This window comes from Ylistrum balloti, unplaced genomic scaffold (assembly GCF_031769215.1).
Source record: "Ylistrum balloti isolate Yb309-2 unplaced genomic scaffold, AGI_CSIRO_Ybal_v1 Utg371528, whole genome shotgun sequence".
Classification (NCBI taxonomy): domain Eukaryota; kingdom Metazoa; phylum Mollusca; class Bivalvia; order Pectinida; family Pectinidae; genus Ylistrum; species Ylistrum balloti.
In genome coordinates, this window is record NW_026782788.1 from 198,926 (window position 1) to 222,004 (window position 23,079).

The 23,079-nt window shown below is 36.1% G+C and overlaps 1 protein-coding gene across 1 annotated transcript in view; it reads left to right on the plus strand.

The window, feature by feature from the left end:
- Nucleotides 1-774: 774 nt before the first annotated feature.
- Nucleotides 775-23,079, plus strand: part of LOC132562838 (protein bicaudal C homolog 1-B-like) — an 89,094-nt gene continuing 66,789 nt past the window's right edge. The window contains exon 1 of the mRNA XM_060227612.1: nt 775-955. Coding sequence (XP_060083595.1) covers nt 775-955 — 181 coding nt within the window. The remainder of the gene's footprint in view (nt 956-23,079) is intronic.

The following is a 23,079-nucleotide window of genomic DNA, read 5'->3' on the forward strand; positions in this document are numbered from 1 at the left end:
ATACAAGTGTGAAATGTAATTATACACACATGTAGAATTAATTGTAAAAAGTGTTGAAAAACCAGGCGAGAAATGTATAGCCAATGGGCCTCTCGTCTATAAACTTCAATATTTCTTGTTATACGTATAAAGTAAAATTGAGCGCTTTATGTGTTTTGTAAATTTTTGTTAAATATAACACAATTTATTACGTTAATCTGAGTGGATCGCTTTCCATTTTTTAGTTTTTTTTAACACGACAGTAATTTTTAACGGGGTTTGATAAACTTTATGTTGGATCTATGGAATTTTTGAGTGAAAGTTGCAACAAATAAATGATAAAGTAAAAGAATCAGCGATACGTTTTAAATGATGAAAACGGACACTCCTTAATAATCACACATTAACAGAGAAAGACTTTTAAAAGTTAGATATATCGGAACATCAATTTTGTATTTGGTTGCTATGCATTTTTGAGCTCGTAAAATCAAATAGAAGTTCAGCATTTTCTCATATTACTGTTTATAACATTGTCCATTGTCATTCTTAATCATGATCTCAATTCATACTTCCATGAAGCCAAAAAAATGAAAAAAAAAAATCTTTTGCTCATTCCTTTATTCAAGGCACGGATATCAAAAGCAAAGCAAGTCAATAATGAATTATGCAGGTGTACCTTTTGACCGACGAACTGCACTTACTGATGAACACCATATTCTGATTGGCTTGGCCTTAGTGTGTGTACTGACGTGACCCAGTTCTGAAGCCTCGCTCTTGTAATAACAACAGAATGCCATGGCGGACAGGTTGTCGGTGCCAGTGCGCCCGATAAACATGAGAGATTCTAATAACTTGAGCGAGTCTCCCACGGAATTATGTGACGATTGTCTGCAAGGAAGTAAGGATGAACTGGAACCGGGATATATCGAGGATCGATTCCGTGTTGACAGGAAAAAGTTGGAGCAAATGCTCCAAGGTAAGGTTCTTTATGATAAAAACCGAGGTGTTCCGACCTCTCTTAGTTTGGGACGTCCCGAACTTTTATAACCTGAGCGAGATACCATAAGCTATGGGGTTAGCTTTAATTTAGATAAATATATTCTCATAACAGATACACACATTTTGTATGTAGATGACGTGCTAAAGTTCCAATTGGCAAGTTCACATAACATTTTACGTCCTATTATTCTCGCTCCAAAGTAGGAGGAACAGCGCGAAAATATTGAACCCTAATATGTCACAGACATAAGTTTTACCATTCTGTAGGTGTTGGTGAAGAGTTCTTCGTACTGACACAACCTACCTTAATATGTATAGTACATGTTACGGATACTTAGATAGTTCAGGAGTTCTTTGTAAAACAAATTGAATGAAGCGACAGTGTTACAAAATTTACATATTGTCAGTGATATACCGTGAACGGTATACGTTGTACATCGTAACCAAGTTATTAACCGTGTTATGGCAAATAATAACAGGAAACCCTGCATTCTCCACAGAATGTAAATGACATTGATATCATAACCAATTGTCGTTAATTAATACTAATAGATGTGTGAATGAATATTGTATCGGAACCAGTCTAGCGTATTTAAATAATGGTTTCATACAATATATATCATTACTTTTCTCTTTTTGAACACATTTTGTCGTCTTGTTTATGACTTGTAGTGTAAGTTTGTATGAACATCTGTCAGGTAGAGAAATCATTGCCCCTCCAAAGAGTTAGGACTGTCAAAGAGACTTGATATTGTGATATCACAAGTATTTTGAAATTGTTTTATCAACACAGGTAGTGGTACTCAATTTAGATAACTTTTCACACATTCGCACACACGCACACACACACATACTCACACGCACACACACACACACGCATACACACACGCATACACATACTCGCGCACACACATGCACGCACACAATCATAATTTATATTGGTCCAATTTATATCGTCAAGGTTAAATTTTCATCGGTAAATATATTTTGATATAGCCTAAAATGTTTTTACTTTTGAACAGATAAACAAAACGATAGCTTGGTGATCTGATTGAGATATCATTTACCTTAGGGGTTGTTCTGTTTTTTTTACTTATAGTTTTTTAAATCGGTTTTGACCTGTTTAGATAGATAGTTTTAATTGACATGACTTTTAAGTTGCTTTTTCCGTTTGATTGTTGAAGTTAAAGACAATGCAGAGTTTTTCTATAAAAGAAAATGTTTGCCATTAAATTTAGGCTACAAACAGGTACTACCTCCATTTAAGCATAGAAGGCTTAATTTGCAAGTATTTTCTGCATTTAAACTGACAATGACTAGTATCTTAATATATAACACTTTGCTGAAAAATCACTTGAAACATAGAACATAAAAAATTTTAATTACTTGAATCTTAATTAAGGTGAACTAAGTACCGCATTAACTTTCTAGAATTATAATGGCTGTTCAATATTTAGGTCAATTTATGCACAGTAGGAGGAGAGTTCAGTCAGAATTTATACCAGGGGTTTCTGCAGTAAACTTTTCCTGCAGTTTTTTGTCCATTAATGATATTTATTACCAAACCCATTATAGCATGGTGTTACATGTGTATGTACACTTCAGCCATAAGAGTGTGGTGTTTCATTGGAAAAAGGGATTATAACCTCAAAGCCATACTCCAGCATGGACTTGGAGGTATAGTACAGATTGCTGTGGTGATAATATTTATCCTGTAAAGGCGAGAAGTCCTATACAAACTATAAATAAAACATTTTGATTTACCATAGTCAGTGTTAGGTTACCAATAGACCAACAAAAATGATTGTAGAATGGTGAGTTTTGATTTACCATAGTCAGTGTTAGGTTACCAATAGACCAACAAAAATGATTGTAGAATGGTGAGTTATCATTTACCATAGTCAGTGTTAGGTTACAGACAGACCAACAAAAATGATTGTAGAATGGTGAGTTTTGATTTACCATAGTCAGTGTTAGGTTACCAATAGACCAACAAAAATGATTGTGGAATGGTGAGTTATCATTTACCATAGTCAGTGTTAGGTTACCAATAGACCAACAAAAATGATTGTAGAATGGTGAGTTATCATTTACCATAGTCAGTGTTAGGTTACAGACAGACCAACAAAAATGATAGTAGAATGGTGAGTTTTGATTTACCATAGTCAGTGTTAGGTTACCAATAGACCAACAAAAATGATTGTAGAATGGTGAGTTTTGATTTACCATAGTCAGTGTTAGGTTACCAATAGACCAACAAAAATGATTGTAGAATGGTGGGTTATCATTTACCATAGTCAGTGTTAGGTTACCAATAGACCAACAAAAATGATTGTAGAATGGTGAGTTATCATTTACCATAGTCAGTGTTAGGTTACCAATAGACCAACAAAAATGATTGTGGAATGGTGAGTTATGATTCACCATAGTCAGTGTTAGGTTACAGACAGACCAACAAAAATGATTGTAGAATGGTGAGTTATCATTTACCATAGTCAGTGTTAGGTTACAGACAGACCAACAAAAATGATAGTAGAATGGTGAGTTTTGATTTACCATAGTCAGTGTTAGGTTACCAATAGACCAACAAAAATGATTGTAGAATGGTGAGTTTTGATTTACCATAGTCAGTGTTAGGTTACCAATAGACCAACAAAAATGATTGTAGAATGGTGGGTTATCATTTACCATAGTCAGTGTTAGGTTACAGACAGACCAACAAAAATGATTGTAGAATGGTGAGTTATCATTTACCATAGTCAGTGTTAGGTTACCAATAGACCAACAAAAATGATTGTAGAATGGTGGGTTATCATTTACCATAGTCAGTGTTAGGTTACCAATAGACCAACAAAAATGATTGTGGAATGGTGAGTTATCATTTACCATAGTCAGTGTTAGGTTACCAATAGACCAACAAAAATGATTGTAGAATGGTGAGTTTTGATTTACCATAGTCAGTGTTAGGTTACCAATAGACCAACAAAAATGATTGTAGAATGGTGAGTTTTGATTTACCATAGTCAGTGTTAGGTTACCAATAGACCAACAAAAATGATTGTAGAATGGTGAGTTTTGATTTACCATAGTCAGTGTTAGGTTACCAACAGACCAACAAAAATGATAGTAGAATGGTGAGTTTTGATTTACCATAGTCAGTGTTAGGTTACCAATAGACCAACAAAAATGATTGTAGAATGGTGAGTTTTGATTTACCATAGTCAGTGTTAGGTTACCAATAGACCAACAAAAATGATTGTAGAATGGTGAGTTATCATTTACCATAGTCAGTGTTAGGTTACCAATAGACCAACAAAAATGATTGTGGAATGGTGAGTTTTGATTTACCATAGTCAGTGTTAGGTTACCAATAGACCAACAAAAATGATTGTAGAATGGTGAGTTATCATTTACCATAGTCAGTGTTAGGTTACCAATAGACCAACAAAAATGATTGTAGAATGGTGAGTTTTGATTTACCATAGTCAGTGTTAGGTTACCAATAGACCAACAAAAATGATTGTAGAATGGTGAGTTATCATTTACCATAGTCAGTGTTAGGTTACAGACAGACCAACAAAAATGATTGTAGAATGGTGAGTTTTGATTTACCATAGTCAGTGTTAGGTTACCAATAGACCAACAAAAATGATTGTAGAATGGTGAGTTTTGATTTACCATAGTCAGTGTTAGGTTACAGACAGACCAACAAAAATGATTGTAGAATGGTGAGTTTTGATTTACCATAGTCAGTGTTAGGTTACCAATAGACCAACAAAAATGATTGTAGAATGGTGAGTTTTGATTCACCATAGTCAGTGTTAGGTTACCAATAGACCAACAAAAATGATTGTGGAATGGTGAGTTATCATTTACCATAGTCAGTGTTAGGTTACAGACAGACCAACAAAAATGATTGTAGAATGGTGGGTTTAGGAATGAAAGGTTTTAACATGCAATCATTGCTATATTATGAGGATGACTGGGGATGTTAAATTAGTGCTATTTCTGCTTAAATTACATGTGACAATGTTAAATGTGAGGTCAAACCAAACCATGTATATAGGTTAAAATTCTGGGATAATAACCACTTAAGGAGGTATCAAACCATGTTGGAAAATATCTTCATGTTGAAAACTTTGCTGCTTTTTTTTGTTTCATCAGTGATGTTTTAAAAACAATCTGTGTAGTATTGAGATGGATTTCAGACTTGTTACAAGCATGGTCCATTAGGTCATATTTAGGAATGTATAATAAAGATTCAGGTTCTTTAAAAATTTGTTAGTTACACAATGGCATTTAAAGAAAAAGTAAGTATGCTGTAACTGGTCTGGCTTCTTTTTATTGTATTCCGGTTACAGTATTAGTGTTTGTACATCGCTTAATCCTGGGAGATATTGTGGAAAAAAGGGCATTGTTATCCTATTGTAAAAACTTGAGAAAGTTTGGACAGACCTTTGGTCAGAAATCAAAAGAGGGAAAGGGTGAAAATATGTCACATAGCACATGAAGATTACTTCAATAAAATGTGACAATGTCGAAGTTTGATTCATATTTCATATTCATGGTAATGAGACACAGGGCAGATTTCTAAAGATTAAGTTAATTACAAGACTTAGTTCTGTATTCCCAACCACAGACATCATTTTGTTATCAATTAATTATTATGAATTTTATACTAGTGGCTTAATATTTTTGTTACATATATTTAAATCAACAGTTTATGTTGCTTTACTCAGGAACTAATTAATTGAAATAAATATGGATATACACACATAAGACATGAAAAGTTTTAAAACCTGAGGAACAAAGGAAAATTCCCCAATTTTAGGTTTGTTGATTGGCTGTGATGACCTTTGGCTGTGATGACCTTTGGCTGTAACTGCAGCATGTGTAGAGCTGCATGTTCCGAGGACTTTACTTAGTTTATTGGGCTATAGGGACGGGTATGACTTATAATTGAAGAAAGGTTTTATCACCAATAAACACGGTAAATCTCTAAGTGCCAAGATCTCAGTGTTTGAATGTCATCTTAAATTACCAGATTTAGGTTGCAGTATGTAACAGAAATTACTGTGGACATGATGGCAGTGATAAAAATACTGTTAAACTGTAGTTGACACCAACGTTTGTTAAATTCTGCAGGTAAATATTGATAATCCGATCCATGTGCTGATTGTATCACTTTCACATAAGTTTCATTTTAGCTGTGTATTTATTAATTCATTGAGGTAGATCTGAGTATTGATATTTGAATGTGAGGAAGATTAAATACAGGATTGTCTGAACTTTATGTACTCTTGTTGAAATTTACTATATGTATGGCTGCTAAGCCAAATTTACCTAAGCTATGTTGTAACAATGAGGTGACATAAGATTTAAAATGCACATTTAAAAAGCAGTTTTAATTCAAATTATGTATAGAATGTTATATCAAAGAACTACACAACGATTTCATCAATATTTCTTGGCCTGAATTTTTTTCCGAGGTGTAAAATTATTGTGGAATTTAATTTTCTTTTCTGTGGCTTTGTATGGCTATACAGAGACTGATGCGGTGTAGGTATTTACACAGTATAGTTTATGTTTGTGTCAGTGCTTAGTTTTGTCTGTCAGTGTAAAGGGTTATGAAGATGCATCATATAGCAGTTTCATCCTTAGAAAGAACTCATCAGTGATGCATTGAAGGCCTTAAATTTTTAAAACCTAGGAGGCAACGGAAGAGGATCTAAATTGGCGGAAAGAAATATCAGTATACAGACAGAGAAGACAGTATTAGAGGACTGCTGTCTTTATATAAGACTGATTTGTATGTAGAAATCCTCCTCCCTCCATTATGTCTTTAATTCAATAACTTTAAATACTTTTTTGAAAATATTTCTGTCTGGTAAGTAAATGGCCATTTAGCAAAATGGTCTTACTCCTTGAGAATTCTCTGTAAGTACATCTTTATCTATAATGGTAGTAGTTTGGTACTGTCTTATTTATAGTTAAATTGTCTTAAAGACTATTTTGTGGTCAATCAGTTCATAGTGGTTTTGGCTGTAAATGCCACTGGTTTTGTGATCAAAGGTCATTCAACTCATAGTGGTTTTGGCTGTAAATGCCACTGGTTTTGTGATCAAAGGTCATTCAACTCATTGTGGTTTTGGCTGTAAATGCCACTGGTTTTGTGATCAAAGGTCATTCAACTCATTGTGGTTTTGGCTGTAAATGCCACTGGTTTTGTGATCAAAGGTCATTCAACTCATAGTGGTTTTGGCTGTAAATGCCACTGGTTTTGTGATCAAAGGTCATTCAACTCATTGTGGTTTTGGCTGTAAATGCCACTGGTTTTGTGATCAAAGGTCATTCAACTCATTGTGGTTTTGGCTGTAAATGCCACTGGTTTTGTGATCAAAGGTCATTCAACTCATAGTGGTTTTGGCTGTAAATGCCACTGGTTTTGTGATCAAAGGTCATTCAGTTTGTAGTGATTTTGACTGTAAATGCCACTGGTTTTGTGATCAAAGGTCATTCAACTCATAGTGGTTTTGGCTGTAAATGCCACTGGTTTTGTGATCAAAGGTCATTCAGTTTGTAGTGATTTTGACAGTAAATGCCACTGGTTTTGTGATCAAAGGTCATTCAGTTGTAGTGGTGTTGTCCCTAAATGCCACTGGTTCTTTGATCCTACCTTATTCTGGTCATAGTATTTGAACCTCTGTATAAAATTCTTATTCCAATTAAATTCACTTTTCTCTGTAATTTACAGATTTGACTGTATGTTAAAATGTTCTTTTAAAAGTAGAATAATAAGATGGTTGTATAACATTCTTACACCAATCCTCTGATGTACCGTACTCTACCTAATAACCACTATGTGTGCCAGATGGTTGTATAACATTCTTACACCAATCCTCTGATGTACCGTACTCTACCTAATAACCACTATGTGTGCCAGATGGTTGTATAACATTCTTACACCAATCCTCTGACGTACCATACTCTACCTAATAACCACTATGTGTGCCAGATGGTTGTATAACATTCTTACACCAATCCTCTGATGTACCATACTCTACCTAATAACCACTATATGTGCCTATTAAAACACAAAGCAATGGGATAAAACTATTCATAGGGAAAAGTTTTCTAAAGTCACAAAACTTCAGTATCTAAAACGAATTTTTATTTTGAAAAAAAATTGTGAACATCAACCAAATTACTTGGTGGCTATGTATGAAAGGCAAAGAGTCTTGAGTGAAGTTGTTGGCAAATTTTATAAAGGCTTGAATCAAGCTTCATGAATCTCCTTTCTAAGAAAAAGTAGGGGTACATTAAAGGCTGGTAGGTTGTGATAGTTATGTCGAAAAAAGCTCACAAATATTAAGGACAGCTGATCAGATTTTGTAGATACATATGTGTTATTTTTTGAAAGTAAATATTTTTGTTTTCACTTATATACATGGAAAGTCAACATTTTCTATTTATATGTGTACAAATGTGATCTTCAATGTTTAAGCTGATTATAGCAATATTTGCAAAAGCTAAGTGACCTCTGAAGTGGAAATGTACTTCTATAAAAAAATGTGTGTTGGTTGATGATTCTGACATCATACATTCAAAATCATACAAAATACTGTATTGGTACTGCTATCAGTACAGATGGCACACGTCAACACCATTCTGACCACTGGACTTATACAGTTAACAGTCCAGACATTATTATGTCCAATGCAATATTAACCACTGTACTTTTTCAGTAAAAAGTGCAGACATATATGTCCAACACCATACTTATCACTGTACTTGTACAACCAACAGTACAGAATGCTGCGACTTGCCAGACTATTTAGCTAATCATAAGTTCTGAGGCATGAAGTCTTGGGTTTATATTTAATTTAGATTGATATCTCTGTAAATATCAATGGATTTCTTGAGTTAGTTAATGATCCGAGTATGGAGAGGTCGGTAGAGTACTAGCCTGTCCTGTCTTCAGGACACGTTTTATCTGTGACACCCTATGTCCGACTACTCACATACAGGCACACATTCACAGCTCTCCAATTTGTTTTGTTTTTGATTATGTGGCAAAACGTGTTTATCGATATAATTAGACAATATTGGTGTGCTGGTCTTGTGATTTAAAGTTCATTTAGGACAAGCTGTACTCGGTACATGATAAGAAAGAACCCACGTACCCTGAAGTACTAAATATTATACAAGATATATATTTTTTATGGTCTGGTGCTCTGACAAGATATATGGCTATTACTGTTTCCATTTATCTTTGAAAACATGTAGCACTGCAAAATGACATGAAAAAATTGGTGTTACTGTATTAATTTCTTTAAGGAATATATCTTTGCATGAAAACATACCATTTCAATAAATTTGTGTATTGTATATCTTGAATGATATTGCGACTTGGTAGTAGGATCATATTTTTGTGTCTCAAGGTTATCTATATGAGGCCGGTAAAGGAACGGTTGACAATTACCTTTCTTTGGTTGGAAAATACATGATGTGTTAAGAACAAATTATAACTTATTGAAAGCAATTATCTTTTGAAGTCCAGAGATTTTTGGATTTGTCAGTGACTTCCTGTACGACTATGTTGATCTACCATAGACCCAACAAGATTCAGTGTAGACCCCCTGCCTGGTCTCATAAAAGTAACAGAATGCAGTTTTAGATCGAGGATACTGAATTTTCAGATGAATACATATCAATTTATTTCAGTTACAATAAATTAATAAGGCATTTGTTTTAATAATGAATATTACTATGTAAAACAATAATAATGAATATTGTTCTATAAAGCAATGATAATGAATATTGTTCTATAAAGCAATGATAATGGATATTATTCTATAAAGCAATAATAATGGATATTATTCTATAAAGCAATGATAATGGATATTATTCTATAAAGCAATAATAATGGATATTATTCTATAAAGCAATATTAATGGATATTATTCTATAAAGCAAGTGATAAATTTGTTTACTTTTGAAAAGTCTGCTTGTTGAATTAGTTGAGGTGGGACTCTACAGTGATCCTCTGCCTTGATGTAAGCTGATCTGTGTGGAGTTATCTGGTTTTAGGCTAACTGTTTGGATAAAACTATTTGCTGAAAACAGATAGTCTGTTGTCAGAGCATAAAGTCTGTCTGATTGGCACACACCATAGAGTGTATCAATGTTTACAAACAAATCTATCTGAGAGGTCTTTATAGTAGGAAAAGTGGAGATCTGCAGATGACAGACAACAGGTGCTTGTGAGAATCCCAAAATAAGGGTTTTAAAAAGAATATTTTTATGAGAAACTCCAAATATATCTGTCACTGTTTACTGAAAATACTGTGTGTATTAAGGAGAAAACTACCAAACATTTAATATCAAGTCTGATGTATGGTACCATACTAAAGGTCTGCACAGCAGCCATATTGTCCTGGTCTGTTATACACATTGTAGAATAAGGATGGGTTGTAGAAAATGAGTAATACAGACATACACTTCATACCCTGATAAAACATCATTTGAAGATGCAGATAATTTTTTAATTTGTCAGGAGTCAAAAGGGTGCATCATAATTATTAGTGTAATGTTACCCATCCCCAGACAGAAAAGCCAATGTAACTCTATCTACACTAACATATCTACAGAGGAAGGTCACACAGGGGGAGGTCACACTTACTGGAGAGGGTCAGAATAACTCACACTTACTGGTGAGGGTCAGAGTAACTCACACTTACTGGTGAGGGTCAGAATAACTCACACTTACTGGTGAGGATCAGAGTAACTCACACTTACTGGTTAGGATCAGAGTAACTCACACTTACTGGTGAGGGTCAGAATAACTCACACTTACTGGTGAGGATCAGAGTAACTCACACTTACTGGTTAGGATCAGAGTAACTCACACTTACTGGTGAGGGTCAGAGTAACTCACACTTACTGGTGAGGGTCAGAATAACTCACACATACTGGTGAGGATCAGAGTAGTTCTCACTTACTGGTGAGGGTCAGAGTAACTCACACTTACTGGTGAGGATCAGAGTAGTTCTCACTTACTGGTGAGGGTCAGAATAACTCACACATACTGGTGAGGATCAGAGTAGTTCTCACTTACTGGTGAGGGTCAGAGTAACTCACACTTACTGGTGAGGATCAGAGTAGTTCTCACTTACTGGTGAGGGTCAGAATAACTCACACATACTGGTGAGGATCAGAGTAACTCACACTTACTGGTGAGGGTCAGAGTAACTCAAACTAACTGGTGAGGATCAGAATAACTCACACTTACTGGTGAGGATCAGAATAACTCACACTTACTGATGAGGGTCAGAGTAACTCACACTTACTGGTGAGGATCAGAGTAACTCACACTTACTGGTGAGGATCAGAGTAACTCAAACTAACTGGTGAGGATCAGAGTAACTCACACTTACTGGTGAGGATCAGAATAACTCACACTTACTGGTGAGGGTCAGAGTAACTCACACTTACTGGTGAGGGTCAGAGTAACTCAAACTTACTGGTGAGGATCAGAGTAACTCACACTTACTGGTTAGGATCAGAGTAACTCACACTTACTGGTGAGGGTCAGAATAACTCACACTTACTGGTGAGGATCAGAGTAACTCACACTTACTGGTTAGGATCAGAGTAACTCACACTTACTGGTGAGGGTCAGAGTAACTCACACTTACTGGTGAGGGTCAGAATAACTCACACTTACTGGTGAGGATCAGAGTAACTCACACTTACTGGTTAGGATCAGAGTAACTCACACTTACTGGTGAGGGTCAGAATAACTCACACTTACTGGTGAGGGTCAGAGTAACTCACACTTACTGGTGAGGGTCAGAGTAACTCACACTTACTGGTTAGGATCAGAGTAACTCACACTTACTGGTGAGGATCAGAGTAACTCACACTTACTGGTGAGGGTCAGAGTAACTCACACTTACTGGTGAGGGTCAGAGTAACTCACACTTACTGGTGAGGGTCAGAGTAACTCACACTTACTGGTGAGGGTCAGAGTAATTCACACTTACTGGTGAGGATCAGAGTAACTCACACTTATACTACCTGTTTCTGTATATATTTCTATACCTAGGGTATCTGGTGTAGACCCTTATCTGTATATATTTCTATACCTAGGGTATCTGGTGTAGACCCTTATACTACCTGTTCAACCAGATTAAGTCAGTCCTAATGACATTAATTCTGTAGTGTTTCCTACTTGACAGGGGCATAATGGCAGCCTATTACCAGGATAAAGATAAGAATCAAGGTGTTTCACACTGTCTTCAGAGTCCCTGTAGGTAAATTGGTTGCTGTCTGGACCGATTTTACCTGTTAAGGGAGACTTGTGACATTGCCTTGGTACCCATCTCCGGTTGAAGGTACCTTGCACTGGAAAACACATCCATGTAGATAATAGAAAGACCTCCCTGACAGTTAGTCCAACAACCTGAATAGAGCCTTCTATTACTTTCTCACTAATTGTGATTTAAAAATTCAAGCAAGCCCCCATATATGAACATGTCACTGTCCATAACAGGACATAGGTAATGCTACTATAATCGGTATGCTTGAGTGATCTCATTAGTCAGGATAAAAAAACATAATGTGCAGTTTTTTTTTTTGGTCCTTCCTTTATAAATTGTAGAACTTCCCAGAATCAGATGCTTATCTGACAATACTAACAAGTGCCTGTTCCAATGGTCCGTTTGATGTACCAGACTGACCTTGACATGACAAATCAAAGTCTAGTACTATGTTGTATGTTTAAGTAGTACCTCCACACTTAATTACAGCTGTGTCCCTCAACACTAAGGTACAGCTGTGTACCTCCACACTTAGGTACAGCTGTGTACCTCCACACTTAGGTACAGTGGTGTACCTCAACACTTATGTACAGCTGTGTACCTCAACACTTATGTACAGCGGTGTACCTCAACACTTAGGTACAGCTGTGTCCCTCCACACTAAGGTACAGCTGTGTACCTCCACACTTAGGTACAGCTGTGTACCTCCACACTTAGGTACAGTGGTGTACCTCAACACTTATGTACAGCTGTGTACCTCCACACTTAGGTACAGTGGTGTACCTCCAGGTTATTTATCATTGGTACAGCTAGGTACGTTTACACTTGGTTATTTATCAATGGTACAGCTAGGTACTTTACACTTGGTTATTTATCAATGGTACAGCTAGGTACGTTTACACTTGGCTATTTATCAATGGTACAGCTAGGTACCTTTACACTTGGTTATTTATCAATGGTACAGCTAGGTACTTTACACTTGGTTATTTATCAATGGTACAGCTAGGTACATTTACACTTGGTTATTTATCAATGGTACAGCTAGGTACGTTTACACTTGGTTATTTATCAATGGTACAGCTAGGTACCTTTACACTTGGTTATTTATCAATGGTACAGCTAGGTACTTTACACTTGGTTATTTATCAATGGTACAGCTAGGTACATTTACACTTGGTTATTTATCAATGGTACAGCTAGGTACGTTTACACTTGGTTATTTATCAATGGTACAGCTAGGTACGTTTACACTTGGTTATTTATCAATGGTACAGCTAGGTATCTTTACACTTGGTTATTTATCAATGGTACAGCTAGGTACGTTTACACTTGGCTATTTATCAATGGTACAGCTAGGTACCTTTACACTTGGCTATTTATCAATGGTACAGCTAGATACTTTACACTTGGTGTATGTATCCTTCTTGATGTTTTGTGTTCAACATCAGAAATCTGAATGAAAAAAAAAGTCTGTGTGAGTGTAGTGTATTGGTGGCTGCCTAACCTAGTGGCACCTGTTACAGGGATGGCAGGGGAGAGCTGGCTTATATAGATTTATGTTCCAAAGAATTAAACTGTTATCACTTGGAAATATTTCAACATCTATAAGTTAAGACATAACATCCATGTACATTGCTATACTTCAATATATAGGGTAAATAAAGGTTATCAGTTGCTGATAGTCCAATGAAAACAGCCCGTGTTATTGTGTGAGGGAGATATTGTGTACAGACCTCTGGATCACCTCAGGGATTCCTCGCCTAGAACAATCTGCTACCCGAGCTGAGTCAGTTAGGTTCTTTAAGTCTCATCTAGGTTTTATAAGCCTCATTCAACTTAAGGTATATCTAATGTCCTGTTTCCTATTTGTGCTATCACAAAAGTTTTATGATTATTTTTGTAATTCCTTTATTAGCTAGTAAAAGATTCAAGAGCAATATTTGGTCATGCAGTTTCTCAAAAATCCAAATTACATATATATCATGTTCTTTTCCTTAATGCCACACCTTCCCCAAACCAATCATCAAACCAGGGGAGATATTAGGGTGATTAGTTAGAGGTCATACTTTAGTTATAAGGAAATGTCCGGTGATGTTCTGATTGATTATGAAACTTGCTACACAGAGACATGGACATGTATTAACATGTAGTAAGTTAATAAAAGATTCATTTCAATTAAAGGTAAATGAAAAACAAACAAAATTAAAACATATCAACAAAGTTGTTCAAAGGTTAGCAGATAATAGCACTGACCACTGAACAGTGTATACCCCCAACCGTGAACTTTGGACACAGAATAACTTTTACCACTATATAATAATGGTATATGTTTTAGAGTGTTTTGGAAAGAAAATATTGGTGTGTGTAAATATTTGTGTGAAGGTTTATACTATGGGTATGTGGTAAAATTTGTGTGAAGGTATATACTAGGAGTGTGTAAATATTTGTATGAAGGTATATAGTAGAGGTGTGTAAAAATTTGTATGAAGGTATAATCTAGGTGTGTGTAAATATTTGTATGAAGGTATAAACTAGGTGTGTGTAAATATTTGTATGATGGTATAAACTAAGTGTGTGTAAATATTTGTATGAAGGTATAAACTAGGTGTATGTAAATATTTGTATGAAGGTATAAACTAGGTGTATGTAAATATTTGTATGATGGTATAAACTAAGTGTGTGTAAATATTTGTATGAAGGTATAAACTAGGTGTATGTAAATATTTGTATGAAGGTATAAACTAGGTGTATGTAAATATTTGTATGAAGGTATATACTAGGGGTGTGTAAATATTTGTATGAAGGTATAAACTAGGTGTGTGTAAATATTTGTATGAAGGTATAAACTAGGTGTGTGTAAATATTTGTATGAAGGTATATACTAGGAATGTGTAAATATTTGTATGAAGGTATATACTAGGGGTGTGTAGGGGTAGGTAGCAAATAACAAAGAAACACATATCATTATGTTGAAATTGATTGGTGTTTATTAATTTGTTGCCATGGTTACTTGATTTAGCTTATTTATGCTGATTATAGGATTTTGGTTGTTTACATGATTATTTTGTGACTTCAAAGTCATGATCTGAAGTCATCTGATAAAAATTAATTATTCTTACGTTTTGAGCATTTAAAAGTGTAGTTTTTAACCATTTTTGAGTTTTTCAAGGAGTTTTGACCAAATTAGGTATACAGAGGTCTTTGCATCAGCAAAGGGTGTTAGTTACCTAAAGATGACTGTTCTAGATTTATCAGTCATGATCATTTTTATTCATATTTGCCTTTTGATTACATACAATATATGTTTCAACAATTGTAGTTACAGTATACAACATATAGTTTCAGTCATCACCAGTCAATAACCAGAAAGAAAAAATGCATTTCTCTCAGCAGGCTAAATAAGGTATCATTGCTCCTATATATATGTCATAAATAATTCTACTCAATGTTTTCTAACAGACTAGCATACATGTATGTCTCTTAACAGAATGCATACTTCATGTATTTAAAAAAAGTAGTTAATTACAAGTGTATAGTGTCCTATTGTCCAATTATGTAGACAGAAAATAACATTTCTTTTTTCAAACCTGTGATTATGTCATGTGAACAATATAACTGTAAAGCTATATGCAGGAATTGAAAGATAGCCAGATCTCTATTATATGCGAGGGAAAAAAAAGAAAAAATATTGTGAATGTATCTCTAATAATAAGGTTTACAAAAAAATAAAACATATCAAATGATACAGTCAATCTGAATCACTTTCAATTGACATGTATTCTTTTGTTGTCATGAATAAATTTTTATCATCTTTCGTGAAACTGGACATTTTTTTATATTCTATGACTTTGATACTACAAGTTACCTTACAGGTACATTTCTACCAATGTGTCTATGATAAAATCACAGATGCTGATCGCTGTACCAGGGAAAAACTCTGAGACCTGCCATTGTTGCAAGGGCCCATCACAGGTGTCCACGACTTTACCCGTGATAAACTCTAAACTCACTGGTACCCCCTACCTGTGATAAACTTACTGGTACCCCCTACCTGTGTTAAATTCACTGGTGCTCCCTACCTGTATTAAACTCACTGGTGCTCCCTACCTGTATTAAACTCACTGGTGCTCCCTACCTGTGATAAACTCATTGGTGCCCCCTACCTGTGTTAAATTCACTGGTGCCCCCTACCTGTATTAAACTCACTGGTGCTCCCTACCTGTGTTAAACTCACTGGTGCCCCCTACCTGTGATAAACTCACTGGTGCCCCCTACCTGTGATAAACTCACTGGTGCCCCCTACCTGTGATTAACTCACTGGTGCCCCCTATCTGTGTTAAACTCACTGGTGCCCCCTACCTGTGTTAAACTCACTGGTGCTCCCTACCTGTGTTAAACTCACTGGTGCCCCCTACCTGTGATAAACTCATTGGTACCCCCTACCCGTGATTAACTCACTGGTACCCCCTACCTTTGTTAAACTCATTGGTGCCCCCTACCTGTGTTAAACTCACTAGCCCCCTACCTGTGTTAAACTCCCTGGTGCCCCCTACCTGTGATAAACTCACTAGCGCCCCCTACCTGTGTTTAACTCACTGGTGCCCCCTACCTGTGTTAAACTCACTGGTGCCCCCTACCTGTGATAAACTCACTGGTGCCCCCAACCTGCGATAAACTCACTGGTGCCCCTACCTGTGTTAAACTCACTGGCGCCCCTACCTGTGTTAAACTCACTGGCGCCCCCTACTTGAACTTAAAGTGACCTGTTACCACTGTACATATGATAGACTCACCATTACTTGTGTTTTAACTGTAACCTGTGATGGATTCTCAGTTACTAAATCACCACTGAACGTGTGACAGATTCTCAGTTACCTAAATCACCACTGAACCTGTGATAGATTCACAGTTACCATAAATCACCACTAAACCTGTGATAGATTCTCAGTTACCTAAATCACCACTGAACCTGTGATAGATTCACAGTTACCATAAATCACCACTGAACCTGTGATAGATTCACAGTTACCATAAATCACCACTAAACCTGTGATAGATTCTCAGTTACCTAAATCACCACTGAACCTGTGATAGATTCACAGTTACCATAAATCACCACTGAACCTGTGATAGATTCACAGTTACCTAAATCACCACTGAACCTGTGATAGATTCACAGTTACCATAAATCACCACTAAACCTGTGATAGATTCTCAGTTACCTAAATCACCACTGAACCTGTGATAGATTCACAGTTACCATAAATCACCACTGAACCTGTGATAGATTCACAGTTACCATAAATCACCACTAAACCTGTGATAGATTCTCAGTTACCTAAATCACCACTGAACCTGTGATGAAGGAGATACTTAAAAAGATATGGTTAAGAATTGCCAGGTTTGACACTTTACTCCTACAAAAGAAATGGTTGTGTGTATGTTGTGTGGGGTGAGTTCTGCAGTGCACCACTTGGCAGTCCACATCACTCTACCCCAAACTGACAGGGATGTCATGGTATCATCATCCTGGCTCAGATCTGTAGTCTCCTGAGGGTCTCCAGCTTTAAATTATCTAGATACAGCAATGTTCTCACAAAATCTGATGTCATAATAGGCTTTTGTTGTGTACAGATTATGCCTTATATAGTAGGTGTCTCCCTGCATGTCAACACCCTGCACTTTGCCCTTAAGAGCAGCTGGTTTTAGGAAGACTTGTCCTGTTCTGTCTTGTGACTAGAGCCATGGTTGCAGTAGACTTGTCCTGTTCTGTCCAGAGACTAGAGCCATGGTTACAGTAGACTGTCCTGTTCTGTCCTCCTGTTCTGTCCTGAGACTAGAACCATGGTTACAGTAGACTTGTCCTGTTCTGTCCTGAGACTAGAACCATGGTTACAGTAGACTTGTCCTGTTCTGTCCAGAGACTAGAGCCATGGTTACAGTAGACTTGTCCTGTTCTGTCCTTAGACTAGAACCATGGTTACAGTAGACTGTCCTGTTCTGTCCTCCTGTTCTGTCCTGAGACTAGAACCATGGTTACAGTAGACTTGTCCTGTTCTGTCCAGAGACTAGAGCCATGGTTACAGTAGACTTGTCCTGTTCTGTCCTTAGACTAGAGCCATGGTTACAGTAGACTTGTCCTGTTTTGTCCTGAGACTAGAGCCATGGTTGCAGTAGACTTGTCCTGTTCTGTCCTGAGACTAGAGCCATGGTTACAGTAGACTGTCCTTGTCCAATGCGTTGGTATTCACTTCTAGTATTGATTATGATATGTTTACTTTTGATATACCAGGTATGTGAACTGAAGCTGATCAGTTGTTACATTGTTTTTGTTATCAAGTTTAATGGTAAATATCAGTACCTCACCTGAAGAATATGTGTGAGCTAGTAGGTACAGTTAACCCCTATCTTTGATATCTTGCACATAGAATACAATAATAGTTGATCAAATGTATTCACCTTTCTTTTCATATTGAAATGTTAAATAGATTTGAAAGATTCTATTGATTTAATGGTGAGTCTGTAATGCCTGATCTGGAACAGAAAATAATCAGCAGCTCTATAAGGCAGGATTTATTTGTCTTATTGGGGGAACATGTGACATATACTGTGTGGCACAGTCAGTGACAGTGTGGCACAGTCAGTGACAATGTGGCACAGTCAGTGACACATGCTGTGTGGCACAGTCAGTGACAGTGTGGCACAGTCAGTGACAATGTGGCACAGTCAGTGACACATGCTGTGTGGCACAGTCAGTGACAGTGTGGCACAGTCAGTGACAATGTGGCGCAGTCAGTGACACATGCTGTGTGGCACAGTCAGTGACAGTGTGGCACAGTCAGTGACACATGCTGTGCGGCACAGTCAGTGACAGTGTGGCACAGTCAGTGACACATGCTGTGTGGCACAGTCAGTGACAGTGTGGCACAGTCAGTGACACATGCTGTGTGGCACAGTCAGTGACAGTGTGGCACAGTCAGTGACAATGTGGCACAGTCAGTGACAATGTGGCACAGTCAGTGACACATGCTGTTTGGCACAGTCAGTGACACGTATAGCGATTAATCCAACAGGTAGTTAATGGAGATTTGTGTTTGTGTTATACTTGTAATGTAGAGAAGACAGTGATATAATTTACACATAAAATGATCAATTGAGACCATCATCATTTCACTGTGTGACTTTGGCAGCATCTCTGATTGATATGGCAAAGGTAGATTCACTATAATATACAGAAGCCTATGATAGAATGAAGTAATTGTTTGACAGATGTCTGTAGATTTATTCATCTCATGTGTTTCTGTGTAGATTTATCCATCTCTTGTGTTTCTCTATAGATTTATCCATCTCTTGTGTTTCTCTATAGATTTATCCATCTCTTGTGTTTCTGTGTAGATTTATCCATCTCTTGTGTTTCTCTATAGATTTATCCATCTCTTGTGTTTCTGTGTAGATTTATCCATCTCTTGTGTTTCTCTGTAGATTTATCCATCTCTTGTGTTTCTCTGTAGATTTATCCATTTCTTGTGCTTCTGTGTAGATTTATCCATCTCTTGTGCTTCTGTGTAGATTTATCCATCTCTTGTGTTTCTGTGTAGATTTATCCATCTCTTGTGTTTCTGTGTAGATTTATCCATCTCTTGTGTTTCTGTGTAGATTTATCCATCTCTTGTGTTTCTGTGTAGATTTATCCATCTCTTGTGTTTCTCTGTAGATTTATCCATTTCTTGCATTATCTTATCTTGATACAGCATGTCCATTGATAGCTAAAAGACATATCTGATTTCTCACAAAGTATTGACACTGTCTGCATTTTCTATTTAAAATCTTGTGATTGTTTCACAGGAAGAGTTATTTTGGAGAATGATTGAGGAGTTAGACAGGCTGGTATGTTGGTGATGTGTACTTTAGATTAGATAACAGAGTCAACAATTTGATAGGTCGAGCTGTTGTGATATCTTTTATTCCAAATCATAATAAAACACAAAGATAATTCAACACTTCAATAAATGTGATTTTGATAAAGCAAACTTTGTTATATTGTAATAAAGATCTCTCTTATTATTTTATTGAAAGAGGCAGTTAGCGATATCTTTCTCAAATTGAAAGCAAATTTAATTCCCTTGTTTGTTCAAGCCAGGTTTAATTTGGAAGCCTGAGATTTTGATGTAAACAAGCTACATTTTAGAGGAAAATTAAAGAACAATAAAATGATTTCTTTGGTTTTACATGTGATGCTAGCTGAGTGAACTATAAATCCCGGTATAATTTATCAAAAATTGATAAAATTTCTCAATTTTCATGTTGTTTTGGAAGTTCGTCTGTGAAACAAATTGGTTATTCCATGATATAGCTGTTAGTGTCCGTCATAAATCTCGGCAGACTGACTCTCGACATGTATGGACCAATTGTAACTTACCTAATCACTTCTGATAAATAAAACTGATATCTTGAGTAAGTGGTAAACAGGACCCCATGTTGTAATTTTAGTCTATGTTGCTGACGTATTGTGTGTGATTCTATGAAGAACAATGTCATTCTCCACCTCACTAGTACCGACCGTAGGTCAAACCAACATGTTTCTGTACGGATTACATATACATGTAGCAATATTATTGCTGAGCAGGTGATTTGTTTTATAGTGAGATACAAATGAGGTGTATTGTATGGGGACGATAATATCAAAATAGATTCCCAAAGTGTATTAAATGGCAGTTTTCTGGGCCAAGGAACCAGAAAGAATATAGACATTTATCTGAATTTTAAATCCTGTGGTAATGATAACATTCATAAGAACACTCCTGGTTGTTTATATGTTTAAGTGGCAGAAGAAAAGAAATATCATGTGTTCATTTAAATCTGTCATTAGAGGTGAGATAAGGATCTATATCCTGGACATTGTGGCTGAACTCATCGTGATTGTTAGAGCACCAATTACATGTCATTCACCCTCACTGATTTTCTATTGAAACTTACTGAATTACCTTCCTTTTTAAGTAAATCATGTATTTAGTAGTTTCTCGGGGTCAGTATCTACATTGAATTTGGCAAGTCTACATCATCTTGGAGCTGCTGTTGTTGAAATTCTTAACATGTAGTCTGCAGGCCTGGCTTTGAAACAGTATTAAAATGACAACAGAAAAGAAAGCACAATCTGATGTTTTACCTCGTTTAGATTTTTTGCCGCCATCGTGACTATGATTGACGTGGAGACGATGAGTTACACATCTTATAGTATTATCCATATCTATCTTTGTCACATCCTGTCGTTTTTGTGTAATTGTGCTTGATGGATCCAAAATAATGAAATATGCTTGAAACTTTCAGAAATATCTGAAACAAAGACTAAATCATCACAGGAATCTACTGATACAATCTTGTTAAGTGTAGAAAATACCTGGCGCCGTATTTAAAGCATCGATGTAAATCAGTTAAACAAGGCTCCTGATTTTATTGCGTATGTATGGTAACTTCATTTCATTCAGAATTCATTACTAGCTAACAACAACAGTGTTTATACATACTGTTGGAGAGGATAGAAGTTGTATGTTAACACAGGAAATGTTGTGTGGTACTAGGAGATATGATAACAATTTTACCAATGTTTCCTTCTTATACTAGGACAGTGGTCTTTTATACACAACATAGTAAATGAGGTTCACACAAAGATTCAATACATTTTTGTTAAACATTAAAGAATGTTTGATTTATCTAACGCTGATCTGTGTGTTTCTGGCCTGTTGTTTTAGAGTGTTAAAACTCTGATCTTCCTACTTTTGTGTTTATGTATATGACTGGACAATGTCAGTCTTACACATATAGATTGTACAGGTTGTCATTCGTTAGTCATCTTGTTAGATTCATCAGGGTCGGTTTGATCTTTTCCTAACCTGGAATTTGAAAAACTGGAGCCTGTAATTCTGTCAAAAGAATCAATATTGACTGCTGAATAGCCATTGAGGACATCAAAGTTGATTCATTTTCCAGACAAAACACAATTGTGAAGAAACAGCATTTTGCCACTATTCTAGTGGAGCTGTGTATTGACAAAGGTATATCACCTACTGCAATCATAATAGTTTGTAGCAAACAATATCAGGCCAACAATACTTGTGTATCATTAACCCAGGTATGGTGAACTCGTCACGAATTGTAGGAACAAAATAACGTCTGGTTTGTTGACATTCTGTCGACTGTTATCGTTTATAATAAGTTTTGGTATAAATACTTTATAGACACTGACAAGATTCAGGTTGTGTTAACTGATTTTGATATATATACAGTAATTTGTCAATAAAAATATATACTTGACACTTGTGTGGTATATTTGGTTAGTAAAATCTAATCTTTTCATTATTCTGCACTCAGATTTCTGGTAAGCTACAATTTGTATCTGTCATCCCCGAGTATGAAATACCACAAATTGTAATCAATATTCAAATGAAAAACAGTCTGTTGACATTTATACATAATTGATTGTCAAGGACAGACAACTCTGTACTAGACATACGCCAGTGTTAGTTTTTGAATGGACGGGTCTGGACCTGGCCTGTAACATTACCTTCCACTTTATATAAAGTTGCTGTCACTTTCTACAAAGTTTGTTTGTTGGTGGTCGATAACCATTTGTAGCAGGTATTGACAGGAACAGTGACACGTACACTCCAACGTGCTGTTGTAGAGAAGGTGCTTACACATTTTCAGGTGATTTTTGAATAAGAGATAAATTATCTGATATGTTGAACCATTCAATTTAAGGAAAGGACCAATTTGATTAATA